The following is a 14,467-nucleotide window of genomic DNA, read 5'->3' as shown; positions in this document are numbered from 1 at the left end:
TCTGACTATGCAGGTCATTCTTTCTTGGAAGAAGTAATCCAATGTGAGTTCCGGGGCTAATGCTACCGGCTGTTGGACTCAAAGCCGAGACCCCCGAGCATTGGGTCAAAGCTTTCAAACACTAAGAAGCCCTGTTTCTTTCGATAGTCGGTCTGGTCTCCGAGCTGGTCCTTTGGTAGGGGCCATGGTCCACAGCAAAAATGCGGGACTAAACTGGGTGGTGGCTCTAATAAACCGTTTGTGCTGGGGTTGATGCTCCTTTGGATGCCAGAATTACAGGAACCCACATAGGATGGACGCGACAAGTATTATTGCGGAAATTTACAGCTGCGCAAATATTATCCGCCCGATCCCGCATGGTGGGCAAGAAAATAAATGCGACGGGTATTAATGTCGGTCCGAGGTTGGCGGAAGGTTCCCTGCCCATAAGGATTCGCCAATACTGCGCTGAGCCATCTATTGTCGAGTACGGAGTACATAAGGTCCAATCTCGAGTGACGTATTCGGTGCAAATGAATTCCGCAGGCCGCCCCATAATCGCTCAGCTGGTGGGTGCTCATCTCTCGGGGAGAGCAACTTCTGTGATGGCGCCGAAGTCCCTTTGTACTCGTAGTGAGAAGCAGCCATACGGTCCTGGGCCCGTCTCGGGGTCCCACCATTTCGGCGCCGGTCCGATGACGATTTGGCATGAAAAACAGGAAGCTGGTCCATTGAACTTGGGGCTGTGCATCCAAATGGAGTAGTGATTCTTCTTTTGCGGGCCACCCCACAAGGACTCGGCATGTGACCTAATAATGTAAGATATTGAGCCAAGTGTCCCGGCCGGGCCACGGGCGGAGGAAGCCGATTGCGGATGGTGGCAGCACTGCTGGGAGGGGATGATGGCTTGCCAATCTGACATGGGATGTGGATGAAGCTGGAACTGGCAAAGTGCATGAAGATCGTAGTGTGGATACTTGTAATAATCCGCAATGCTTTGTACACTCGTACAAAGAAATAAAGACGACATCTTTCAGCTGATTTCCGTCGCACTGGGTCGACTCGCAGGGCCAACAAGCTCAACAACCTATGCGCAAGTTCCCAAATGTGGGCTGTCTATGGCCTTGTCGACCCCAGGAGCGTCGGACAGCGTGGTATTACGGGCCGGATGAAGGATGCTATTATGATGTGTCAGCCGTTCCTGTCCTTCGGTAACAATGCCTGGTCTTCGTACATCATGCCAAGGCCCTCGAGGCCACGGATTCTGGAAGCCATGGCGCAACAATGCGCCGTCTCCCGCATGGTAATAAGCCTACACATTCCAGGTGACCGTGCCACGGAAAAAAGTGACTGGGCGGAAGGCCCCACCTCAGCCGCAGCGACGGTTCTGACCAGCACACAGTGCGTTGGTGTCTCATGGCGTCCGTGGGGTCGGTCGAGCCCTGCAGGGTTCGTTTGGGGACCAGGTCGTCGAATCCGTTTGCGTGGCAGGCGGGCAATGCTGCTAGGGGGAGCAAATGATACTACTAACTAGTTAGCATGTCTGCGTTGGAGTATGCCAGCGTGTCTATAGTAATATCCAAAGCTCCAAGACGTTGGCGGCCTCCGTTGAGAGGCGGATGTTGAGGGACGTTGCAAATGAACGAGCGGAGGTGAGGCCTTTTCACCAAGCAGTTGAACAATTGAAAAAAGGAAGAAGCAAGAGGGACTATCGGAATTGTGGTGCGGCGAAGTCAGCATGGCACCTTCTCTTTCCTTTGGGTCTCTTGCCGTTTGTGTCCTGCGGGCGAATTCGGCTCCAAGGCAAGTGCCAACGCTGTAACGCCTTTCCCCCATAGGTAGTTAAGTAGGTAGGTATGTACGATGGAATTATTACTTCGTTCGTTGCCGGGCATTCGTCAAGAGCGAGGCTGTGAGGAAAGACGCACTTCGCAACCCTCTCTTTCCCCACACTGAAACCAACTGCGTCCTTCTGCCTGCCCATCTCAGGCTGACACACACCGCCACGGAGTAATAATACGACGAGTACGTCCAGATCGTCTTTGGGATTTTGTCATCTCCTTCCTCTGTACTATATAACCTTTCTCTCTAAAAACTACGTCTCCCAAGCGTGCCTACACACTCGTCGTAGCTATATTCTCGAAGCATCAGGGACCCCGATCTCAGAATCATTTGGATTATTGCTGCTGAGATGCAAACGCTATCCACACCATCCACACTGCCCACACTGTAACGACCAACCCAATCGACGATGCCCAGGGGCCGATTCAACGCACTGTGCTCACCCCGCCGGCACGGGCACAAGCACGACGACAGCTTTCCGCTATTTTATATCCCAGCGGCTCACTCGGCTCCCGGCCGAATCTCCACCACCTCGATTCCCCTCCCCGCCCAGCCACGATGCCGGCACGCCACGGCCCCATTGGCGAACCTGCAGCATCCTTCCATCAGGCGCCCCGGTGTGGCTCCCTTCGGATAGAGCCTGCTCCAGTGCTCCATACGTCCCAGACACCACCAATAGGCCACTGCCAGCCAACCGATCATCCTTTGGAAGGCCTTGCCTGCGAGGCTTCGGGGGCTTCGCCCGGGCTCACCAACCAAGTGCTCGGGCAGCCACCCAAACCCAGCCAACCTGGTTTAGGATGGACGACCTTGGCCGCTAGGGCCCATTATTGGCGTAGCTCTTCGTTTGCGTCGAACAGTTGAAGCCTCAAAGGGACTTGCTGACTTACTTCTCTGCACTAAAAACTACGGACGCACCACTATCTTCTGGCCAGTCGCCAACACCAACGCCATGCACAATGGCGTACCATGTGCATTCAAAGCGACTGCGTACATGATAGTACCGTTAGCTATACGGGGGAACCGAGTGACCACAACCAAGGCCCCGAATATTGGTTTCCGTGTTGGAGTCCTTTCTTTTAAAACGTCAAGGGATCAACCGACCTCCTTGAGATAAAAAGCTAAAAGACGTCAGGCGCGTTGGCAAAACCCCCTAACGATAACATATACCGTTGAGTGTAGCGAGGGCAATACCGCCAGGCTGAGGAGCCTGATCTGCGGGCCCGTCCTTTCGCATCGTCGCGATGGGGCTGTTAAGTGGTGGTAACTAACGTCGGATACCTTAAACCACGAGCGTATCGAGCGAATACTAACCTGTCTAACGATGGAGTGATGTGGCCATCATCAAAGTCTTTCGTGGGAGGGTGCTAGTTGGGATGATGAGGATGCCTCTAACAGACAAGCTGCTACGAGTAGCTACGGTAGCTACGAGTCCAACTAGTAGATGGTAGTAGTAATATTACTCCGTACGAGTATCCGTACCTCCCCCAGCGGGCACCACGCGGCCCAGTGCCCAGGAATGCGGGCACAGTACGGGGAGGCAGCAGGGAATTTGCGCGGCGACTGGCTTATGGTGCTCCGGGACCCCGGCAGTAACCATCTGCCGAACAAAGCTTGACGAGGGCCTACCATGGGATTGCTGCCCGGCGCAATCGCTTGGCGTGGTGCCTTGCTCCTTGGCTATCAGTCTCGCTCAAGGCTAATGCGGATTTGGGATGGATTGACGAATGTCAACAGCTCACCCTGGCCACCGGGCCCTGGACTTTCCCAAACGGCTTTGATGTCAAACGAGTGTGAGCGCCTTGGCCCCCCTCGCATCGGGAACCTGACGCCTACTTTGTAGTGTCGAGTCGACACGGTCAAAGCTATGCGTTGCAGTTGATGGGTCCGTCTACGAAATGCACGACTTTGGATCAACACAGGGCAAGCCACCACACCAGAGCATTACGTCGCTGCAGTATCCAGCTAATAATAAGAGTGGCAGGGATTTGCCCCTGGTGCCATTTTCTCAGGAGCCAGACTCCGCTCGAAACACATTAGTGGCTCACTTGTGGCTCACGCTGTCGCTCTGATCTCGACAGCCCTGCTCGGCGTGCTCGCCCGCCCGGGCACCTCGTGCAGGGTTGTCTCTGCCCCGTGCCATGCTCCATTCCCATCCGTGCAGGTGGTCCAGATATTATTTCCGATTCTGCTTTAAGGCGCGGAGAGCCCCGGATCACGGGAAACCAGGCGCCACTATCGTGGTTCCCGTTTCATTATCCTGAAGGGTGAAGGTCGGTCGACTATACCTCAACCTCTCTCCAAACACACGCCCTCACCATTTACATTTATTTCATTCTGCGTGGAACGCGCAGGTGACCGCTGCGTCTCATTATTAAACAAGACTGCTATTGCACGCCGCCGTCGAGAGGCTCCGGCCCTGCCCAAAGCTCACCTGCCAGGCGCTGAAGCTCCTGCGGCTTGTTGCGCTGTGCGGTCCGCGCGCCCGTTTCGCTGATACAACAGCTCGCACGAAAGGGGAATGTCGGTTGCATGAGCCATAGCACAGCGCGGATTGACGCTGCTTTCCCGTACTATTGCTCTCGGTCGGCTCTTGAGGGAGTGCGCAAACGTCGGACAAGCGTGGGCGCTGGTGGACGACGGATATACTATCACAGACCCGGGGGGTCAGTGTCCGAGTTACACAGACTGCAGCACAACAACAGACGACGGATACCGACTGGATCATTTCCTGCACTGTCTCTTGAGCCAGGAGAAGTCTCGGCGCTAGTTTCTGCCTGTCTCGTCTACCGAGCTCGGTTGGTAAAGGAGACGAGTTTCCCTGGCGCCTTGCCTCTCTGGATAGGTAGGATTGTGGCAAGGACACTGAACAGAATTAGCCTTGTTACATCAAGGTCTCCCCAACTTGGGGGCCAGGAATTAGCATCTGAATGAGCTCTGAGAGATAGCTGGGACGGTGCAACTCCATTTTTCAGTATCCTCGAGAGCGCACTCCCAGTGATCCGGGGGACTTCTCCGCCATGGCAGCACCATCCCACAACCCATTCCCACGATCTCCTAACCTTTCCACCCGGTCCTTCGATTCTTCCTCGGTTTCATCCGCAACATCCCCGAAGCCGCCGTCACAATACCTGGGAGGGATCATGGGTCCGAGTTCACGCCCTGGAGGCGGCCTGCCCCCTCAGTCGTTGGGCGTTCCGCCTCTGCCTCCCGTCAACTCCAGTCCTGGATATCCCCCATACACACCAATATCGGCAGGTTCTGTCTTTGGGCGTGAATCTCTGCCGTCAGCGGATTCGGTGGCTAGCACGCCAGGGCCGTCACATGCCCACCTCGGAGGACCGCCTGGAGTGGGATCGCAGAAGCGAGCATACCGCCAACGGAGGAAGGACCCTAGCTGTGATGCCTGTCGTGAACGCAAAGTCAAGTGTGACGCGACCGAGACCACGAGTTGTTCCGAGTGCTCGAGTCGAAACGTCAAGTGCCAGTTCACCAAAGAGACGAATCGACGAATGTCTTCGATCAAGCAGGTCCAAGACTTGGAGAAGCAGATGAATCAAGTGAAGCAAGAGAACAGTCATTTACGCCGGAAACTTGAAGGACGGGATGGGTCGATGGATATCGAGATGGAACCTGCAGAGGAGGCCCCCCTACAGCTGCCGCCCATAGGCTCAGAACCAAGGCAGATAGAACGTTCAGGGCCCATACCTGAACTTTCTCGGGCAAGAGCTGGCATGCGCAACGCCTCCAGGGGAGTGTACAAACTCCCTGCGCAGTACAGGCCCGCAAGCCTTGCACGCTTCGATCCTCCACGGCCAGAGCTACCTCCACGCCAAGCAGCCGACCACCTGATGCATTCTTACTACAGATTAGCACACACCATGTTCCCCATTCTCCATTGGCCAACCTTCCAAGCATCTGTCGACGAGCTCTACAGCGGTCAACTCTCCAAAATGCCCCCGAGTTCCTTGTTTCTATTCTTCACCGTGTTGGCAACGGGCAGTCTCTTCACGACTGAGACCCCAACACACAATTCGTTCTATCGACCAGCAGAACTTCTCGAGACGGCTCGAAAAATGACGGACCCGTGGACCAATGACTTTGATCTCGACAACGCACGTGGTATGGTTCTCATGACGCTCTGTTTGAACGAGATGAACCTCAAGTCGACTGCCTGGAGTATCTTGGGTAATGCAGTCCGTATAGGTCAGGACTTGGGCCTCCACGTCGAAACTGGGCCATGGCCGGTAATCGAGGGTGAAATGAGACGCCGCACATGGTGGGCCACCTATATTCTTGACCGCATGTTGGCTTCGGAACTCTCCCGCCCTTCTTTGATCAACGACTCGGACTGCGATGTATCATTGCCGGCCGGGGTGGACGATCAGTACATTCGAGCCGACGGGATGCTCGTGCCCAACGGGGCTCAGCCTCTAACCCATTCCCTGCTAGCTGTCATCCACGTGGTTCGCTGCTACCCGGCTCTACTTCAGGCTCTGTCGTCTCCGGTTGTTTCCCAGCAACGTGTTTCTGCGTTCGAAAGCCACTTCAGGCAATGCCTTGAGTCTTCATTCCCGCCGCAATGCCATCCGCCAAGCAACCTGCCCCTGGCGCCTCATTTCCTGGGTCCGCTGGCCTATTTATTCCACGCTCGCATGCTTCTTCATCGTCACAACCTCTCTCCGCGATGCTCTCCGAATACTCGTCTAGTCGCTGTGGAAGGCTGTACACTCGTCGCTCTGGACACAGCTGCCTTGATTCAGCGAACAAGCGCATCTCTCGATGACGGGGCAACTGCGCTGCTGGCTACCCACCTCTTTCGTTGCACTCTATTTCTGCTCCTTACCGGATACTTCGACCAAGGTGCAAGCTGTATACGGGCGCTCGCCTCCATCAGCCCCCGCCGAGATGTAGCGATTCCTTGTGGTCGTTACCTCTCCTTCTTCGTTTCGGTCCTTGGACCTAAGCGTGCCGAACACGCCGAGTACGTGCAGCGTACACGGCCACCGCCATCCATTCGCTCACCGCACGATCACCACACAGCGCTTTTGCAGTCCATTGCAGCTGATGAAGAGCTCATTGTGTATACTACTGCCGATCTACAAGGCTCTCCAAATAGCAACTGGTTGTGGGCTGGCCTAGAACGCGAGACGAGCCTCGAGCGACCGGCAGTAACAGCGGTAGGGGCGCTGTCCTCGTCCACGAGCAACAGCATGTATAGTTCTGAGGCAAGGACAGGTTTGACGATGGAGGAATCCAAGGAATGGGGTGGTTGGACCCAGCTGGAGACGGCAGCTAGGGCCTTGGCCACGCCAACCACACCCGCCGTCAGCTCGAACGCAGCCTCGACAACTTCGAGTGGGACATGGGCAACGCTACCACCACCGCAAGTCAAGAGCGAGCCGCCTACTACCGGAGTTGACATACCTCGGCTCTCCGACGCCCCGCGGTACGCATCTGAGAGTGCAAGAGCGACAAGAGAAGGCAGTGGGACGAGCAGTCCTGCGGCAGGCGATAGTGCGAAAAGAGGCACGGACCGTCTGAGTATCGCCAACATTATCTGAACCGGGAAACCCTCTCATGTTACCCACAAGTAGCAAAGACGGTAAAGGGGGAGATATCTCGTGTACAGTGCATCTTGACAAAGCTCTATCCGACGCCGCGGATAGCAGATTTTAAGAGGGCAATTGACAAGGTACAAAACCGGTACCACGATTTCCAGCCAGGCAAAACAAGAGCCGAGGACGAGTTTCATCGCGGTTGTACAACTTTCACCATTTCGCGCTATTTCATTTTCAGTTATTTCGTCCTTGTTCATTTGTTATCAACGCAGTCGGTGGGACGAAGAGGCGGATATACCACAAAGATACCGGGATTATAGGAGGAGGGCAACCGTCTTTCCAAGTTGCATATCAGCATGGAGTTTCGGGGATCCGGGCATTCACGATGTTGTAGTGAAACTGACAGGGGCATGGGAAGGCCCGTGGGAGGCGTTGTGCTGCTCATACACGATAGCATTGCATAGCATGGGAGGTTACGTTGCGTTGTACTACATGCACCAAGCACTTGGTTTGGTCAAAGCGGAGAATGCTGATATTTTACTTCGTATGTTTTTGATGATGACGATGATGGCCATGGAATGTTGATTTTCTATAATACATTGGGACCTCTCCTTGTGCTTGGTTGACATCGTAATCCCTCAGACTACTGCTTCCTGGCTGTGAAGCGCAACTTGGCAAACTTGTCCTGTAACAGATCCCGTAGCCCTCCCCCGTCATCTATATACGCCGCCAGATCCATGGCTACGAGCGCCCACTTGTGGCATGCATGCTCCTCACCGTGGGCGTAAAAGTCGACAGCATGGTTGAAGGAGCTGGCAGCAAGCCACTCGAGCTCTGCTGCTGGGAATGATCGAGACCCTTCAGCGGTCTGGCGGGCCATGTCTAGAGCCTCCTTGAGAAGTTGGAATGCCAGACCGTCGTCCACGGTTACCGTTGCTTGGAACAGGCAGCGTATATACTTGGCTAGTTTTTGGCAGTCAAAGTTGTCAACTTCGAAAATCCGGTTGATGATGAGCCGCAAGGTCGTAAACGTGACTATCCAGGTCAGTCTAATCAGGTGTCTCTGAAGGGCAATTCATGTTTGGCCTACCTCTACCAGTTGCGTGACTTCTCAGAAGGCAATCTCCCATGGCTTTTAACGAAGCTTCGTCTTTACACGTGTCCGACTTTCTCACAATAATCGATAGATCGTCCCAGTTCTTTAGTGCGGCTGCTCCTTCAAAATCGAAGACAGATAATGTCGACATCTTCCGTTTAAGATCTGAAATAACTTCTTCTGGCTGCTCGTCCGATACTCCCTGTAACATCATGTCGAAGATAGCAATGTGCTGCCTCATTTCAAGGTACCTCTGCAGTTTCTCATCAGCTCTGTCTTCTGTGCGGGCGAGTGACACGAGAGCTGCTGCAATGACAAAGTGACAGCGCATGGCCATGAGTTCCAAGTCTTTAGAGTAGCGATGCGGTATATCTGGAGGGTAACAGCCGATAAAATCGAGGCAAGCGCTGAACATACGGACCAAGTTTCCAAGATCCCATGATGGTGATGCACACTTGCCAACCGCGATATTATATGCGTTCTTTCGAAACCAATCCAGCTCGGCAACGGTAAACATCGTATTGCCGTCTTTGTCTCTCTGATTCTGCTTTGCTCGTCCTGCCGCTTTGGGCTGTCAGCCTCTACAGTGGTCTCAACCCCTTTTTATAACCTACCTAGTTCGAAGAGCTTGCACGTATCCTCAGTAAAGAGGTCGAGTGAGTCAGAATTTTTGTCGCCTCGTCCCTCTTTCTCCATCAAGTTGATCAATCGTATACTCCCTCGGAGAATCGAGGGCAGGCAAGCTACGGAGGATCCGGCGGGATCCCAACTCAAAGCCACAGCCTTGAGTGCTGCTAGCGTACACAGCCTATCCCCGGCCTGTTGGGCTTCTCGGATGCAAGCATATAGCATCTCCTGGCACTGGTTTATATCAACGGACTTTGCCAGATGCTCAATACTCTGGCATCCAAGCTCACTGTCCCAATCCAAAAGCGACGTTTTGAACATGAGATATCTCGTCAAAGGCTCATTCTGGGCTGGCTCCGACATAGCGGCAAAAGCAGCACGAGCCCCCTCCGCATTGTTGAGCCCTATGGCACAGACAATTCGCTTCCGTCTAAACTTGGCGCTGTTGGTGTCACCACAGTTGGAGAAGAGGTCATGAAGAGCCATGGAACACCACTCGTCTGCAATTTCAAATTGATGTTCTGCAATGGTAGACTCTATCTTCTTCCAAACGAGCTACAGGTGTCAGTAGGGAGTTGATACAACTAAACATAGGACTTACCGACTGTACCGCACCCGCCACATCTGGACTCAAAGGTTGACTTATCGTTGCACGAATGGTTTCTAGTGTGTTGATCAGGTTAGTTATGGTGTCGGAACCGGGTAAGTCGGAGTCCGTTGTGCTCATCCACACCCGCCTCACAATGATCTTGTTTAGCCACCCTCTGTTTTCCGACCTCAAGACCCGCTGCATCAGCAGCTCATCCAAAAGTGCGCAGGATAATCGAGAGCTCTTGTTTCGAAGCTCTTTGATGTGGTGTAATAAGAAGTGAAAGGTCTGGTTTGTAAAGTCGAACACGCGCACCATGCGTCGGAGGATGCTGGCGTAGGTCTCGGCATCGAAGACTTCGTCAGGTGAGCTTTGGAGGATTTCCAATCTCCAATGCAAGACAATGGGCTTGTCCCCAATCTCAGACTCGACATATGACACAAGGTCGTTTGCCTCAGTAACTCCTTCTGGAGATCCAAGGCCCAGAAGACTCTGAACCAAGTTCTGGCATATAGCTAACCGAGTGTCCAGCCCTTCGACGGAGAGCCGATCTAGGGCTTGCAAGTTGATGATTTCGTGCCCCCTCTTCAACCATTTGACAGCCATCGTGCAATCACCCCTGGCGGAACAATCAGCCCCAATATGCCGTAAGGTATCCGCCATGTTCTCTGCTGAAATAGCGTCGAGCTCCCCCTTTAGGGTCTCAACCTTAGTAAACATGTGCTCCGCAACATCGAGGCAGTTCTCTCTCCACGACTCAAAGACAATTAGCTGGTAAATCATGAGCAAAGGGGCATTTATATCTTACCAGGGCCATTCTCATGGAGAGATAGTCAGCCTCCAGTCTGATTCTCGCGGCCCGCGAGGGGCTTTCCACATCCTTCCCATCCATGCCTTTTAGGCCCTCGACATACTCGGCCGCTTTCTGCAGGGCCGCCCTGGTAGAGTCTAGATCCTCCCCTTCAAAGCATATCCTACCCAGGGTCATTGCCAGACCCATCATGTATACCATCTCAGACGTGGCATCGCGCTTCGCTCTCCCCGCGCGGCGACCAAGCTCCAGTATGTAAAACGCAAAGAGCCTCGTCCTGGATAGAAGCCGCGGGTCACAGACAGTCGTAGCGGCGCCGTCGCGCTTGAGGCGGATACATAAGTTCCATAGGTCTCGCCCGTTCCTCTCGAGATCTTTTGCGGTGCCGGAGGGGAGATGGAGGGGCACCTTCTGGGAGAGGACGGTAACGGTGCTAATCTGGTGGCCAAGCTCGGCGAGGAGCAGATCGGGGGATCGGGGATCACGGAGCCTGGAGCGGAGGTCTGCTGCAAATTCTAGGCGGCAAACAAAAGGCATGAGTCTCGCAGCTCCGATACCATAGTTGTCGTCGAAGATGCTTACCGATGATAGATCTAGCCTTCTTCTCGCGACCAGCTGCTACGGGATCCAATCGAGGCATGTTTGCGTTCGCACAGAGCGTCTTTGGGTGATTGTAGAAGTCCAGAGGAAGAGCATTTCTGGGGTTAAGCAGCTAAACGAGGTCGGCGACGTTCAAGGGTTGTGGTTTCCTTAATTTGGAGTTGCTCGTGGTCTTGGGAGCTCCTTCTGTCTCCATACTGCATAAATGCTACAACACCATCTGCCGTCATGGGCCCATATAAGCAACAATTACACGGACGCTTGGCTCAGATGCATATTACGGATCTTAGCCTAGGGCCTTTTCAATCGCATCGGGACAGTGGTAAATAGAGGTTATGTCACGGCATAAAAAGCTGGCTGGTGCTGCGAGGACGGTGCATCCCCCAACAATGGGGCTGGTGCTGTTGGGATATACGATCGGCTACAAACGCTTCTATAGAAAAGAGACTCAAGGAAGAAGGGATGGTTGGAAAAATAATCCCGATTGCTTGGGAATGTCGCCCTGAAAGGAATCCGGAACTGGCATGACTTGGTATGAACGCCGCAATAATGGAAACCCCTTCTCCTCCTCCTCCTCTTCCTCGCTAGTTGTATACCCTTTTTTTCTCTCGCTTCTCAAGGAGCCTTGCTCCAGCATACAAAGATATCCCAAATCAATGCTATTTTCACCCCTGCGGAGGCGGATCATGCGGGAGGAAGTTGCCCACAATCAAGGCCGGTCTGGTCATATCGTATGAGCTGGGTCGATTACCTCGGCGGGGGGAGGAAAGAGCGGAAGAACTTACAGCTTGTGCTCGTCTCTGCGTATTGTAAACGAAAAGCAGCACTTGACCACGGGGTGGTCCGACGTGTCACTCGGGTTCTTGAGCGAGCACGCCGTCAGGAGCGTCTCGTGCGCCGGGTCGAATGCTATCGTCCCAAACTCTTCCCAATACCGCACCATGGACTCTTCCGTCAGGATCTCATGCAGTGCAATCTTGCCCTACTAGCGGTCAGCAGTGCCCCCAATCATAAACAACTCAGGAGACAGGAGGGGGAAAATAGGAAGTCGTACATCACGTAGTCGGTCGACCGGCACATTTATCAGCTCCGCCATCTCCTTGTTGCCCCTGAAGATCTCGCCCGTCCGGCGCCAGCAGCACGCGGGGACCGCCATGCTCGCAAAGACACGGTCGTAGTCCATGAGCTGGCGCTCGAACCACATCTCGACGTACACCAGCTGCATGTCGGTCAGGCCCTGGGCCTTCTCGCGGAACTTGGGGCGGAACTGGTTGATGGTGCGCAGGATCTTCTGCTTGGACGAGGCCGCGATATGGCCGTCCAGGTACTTGCCCAGGCGCGCGTAGCCGTTGATGTAGTTGAAGGGCTTGAGCAGGCCGGCATCGTACTTGGCCCGCAGCACGCGGCCCATGCGCTCTTCCGGGTTGTCGTTGCCCGATGGGTCCGCCGCCTGCAGGTAGTACTCGCGCGTCTTGTCCTTGTCGCCCGGCAGGGCGCTGCCGGGGCGGGAGATGGCCTTACCCTCGAGGTTGGGCGGGGGAGCCATAGACCCAAGCCCGCTGCTGCCCGAGGGGTGTCCGCCCGCCGCGGAGCCCGAGGCGCCGCCGGCACCGAACCCGGACGGCAGCATGTCGTGCTTCAAGGCCCTCGCAAACGCCGGGTTCTGCTGCGTCTCCTCGGACGGCACGCCGTTGTCATCGAGAAGGCTGGTGTGTAGGAAGTCGTTGAGCAGGTTGAACTCGTGTGAGACCTCGGGCGTGATCATGTAGTTGGGATTGTAGCTGTTCAGGCCCTCGAAATTCTGCGCTGTCATCCACGCATCCGAGAAGCCGGCAACTGTTCAGACGGTCAGCACAACCTCATCGCCCACAGAGTGAGACATGAATGTCGCTCAGATAGAAGAGCCCGCCACCCAGTGTTGAGTAACGTTCAGGAAAGAACAGGCGAACAAAAAGTGTGTGTAAAAGGTCAAGGGGGTGTCGAGACCTACATTGGTTTGAGTTACTGCTGCCACCGCCCTGGTTCATCGTATTCCCCTGCATCCCAGGGGCCCCGCCTGGTTGCACCAGAGGCATCGTGTTCCTCTGGCCCAGCATCCCGGCACCGAAGCCTGACGACGCCCTAGGCCTAGTGCCGTCAAAACTGGGCGGCGGGCCCATATTGCTGGATATAGAACTGCGGCCCATTTCGGATGGTGTCTCGGCAGTCTCGTCGGCGCCGGCCTGCTGTTGTTGCTGCTGCTGCTGCTGTTGCTGTTGCTGTTGCTGTTGCCCCTGCTGCCCCTGTTGGCTAGTCTTGGACTTTTTGGAGTCGCCGTCTCGGGGCTCGTCGTGGCAAAGGTGACCAATGTTGCGTTTGATGCATCTCGTGCAAGGTCTCTCCTGTCCACAACGTCAGTAGGCTGCCAAGCGCCACCCTCCTGCCCAGCAGCCTGGGCGACTGGGCTAGAGAAGGTCCGATTTTCTCAACGGGTTCAACGTACGAGATCACAGGTCATATGCTAGCCGCGCGGAAAAGAAAATTGTCAGCCATTGTTTCGAGGGAAATGCCATACGATCCAAAGGTTATTGTCAGTTTGTCGAGGCCGGCTGGTCTCGACTGGATGGATCCTTAGGTGCTGGGGCCCTTGGGGAGTCTACTCACAGATCTGCGGCAGTATACGCACGCTGAATGGCACAGATTAACCAGACGATCACCAACCCCACCACACGTGGCCGCATCAATGGCATAGCGACTCAGACGAGGCATCGGCAGAAGGGGAGGGACATACCATGATTCACTTTGCGCCGCTTCTTGGGGCTCTTGCTGGGCGTGTCGTCCTTGGCGTCGCGCTTCACGTCCTCGAGCTTTGTCTTGACGACCCCGCCGTTCCCTGCTGCTGCTGCTGCTGCTGATGGTGGTGGTGCTCCTCCTCCGCTGGCGCCCTTTGCGCTCTTGGTGTCGCTCGCAGCGGCCGCCTTCCGGTCAGCCATGGCTGCTGCCCATTGGACCCCGTCGATGTTACGCAGTGGCGGCGCGCGTCATTCGCGGGCGGCTGCTTGCAGAAGTGCAGCGCGCTCGGGGTGGTTCGAGGGCCAGTGACTTGAGTGCCTGGCCGTGTGGGTGGGATTATGGCAGCTCGTGTCGAGTAGTGGCCGGCAGGGTTTCTCGCGCGTCGCTTGGTGATGGGCTTCGTGGCTAGGCTTCGTGACTAGGCCTCGGGTGGTCTGATGGTCGACAGTCAACGGGGCGCGATGGGCTGATTGCGTCGGCCGGGTCGTGACAGGGCGGTCTGCCGTGAGAAGAGGCGGAAGATTGTTCAGGTTCAGAGACGGGCAAAAGCTCAGCTTTCTTCGAGGTCGGTGGGGGCGATTAGGCGATTA

General features: G+C 55.1%; 2 protein-coding genes across 2 annotated transcripts; both read right to left on the bottom strand.

Moving 5' to 3' along the window:
• Window positions 1-8,025: 8,025 nt before the first annotated feature.
• Window positions 8,026-11,145, bottom strand: SPO22 (SPO22/ZIP4 family meiosis protein; the record flags this gene model as incomplete). Its single annotated transcript, XM_083195940.1, has 6 exons — window positions 8,026-8,445; window positions 8,558-9,036; window positions 9,093-9,660; window positions 9,707-10,465; window positions 10,503-11,011; window positions 11,088-11,145. The coding sequence occupies 6 exons, from the start codon at window positions 11,143-11,145 to the stop codon at window positions 8,026-8,028; spliced, it is 2,793 nt and encodes a 930-aa protein (XP_083048956.1).
• Window positions 11,146-11,886: 741 nt separating this feature from the next.
• Window positions 11,887-14,077, bottom strand: RDS2 (Transcription factor; the record flags this gene model as incomplete). The annotated part of the gene is made up of 4 exons (XM_083195939.1): window positions 11,887-12,087; window positions 12,160-12,941; window positions 13,111-13,422; window positions 13,876-14,077. 4 exons carry the CDS (start codon window positions 14,075-14,077, stop codon window positions 11,887-11,889), a joined length of 1,497 nt encoding a protein of 498 aa, XP_083048955.1.
• Between the last annotated feature and the right edge of the window lie 390 nt (window positions 14,078-14,467).

This window comes from Amphichorda felina (genome assembly GCF_050947745.1).
Source record: "Amphichorda felina strain 45539 chromosome Unknown scaffold_6, whole genome shotgun sequence".
Classification (NCBI taxonomy): Eukaryota; Fungi; Ascomycota; class Sordariomycetes; order Hypocreales; family Bionectriaceae; genus Amphichorda; species Amphichorda felina.
This window is presented reverse-complemented; position numbering and strand designations above follow the sequence as displayed.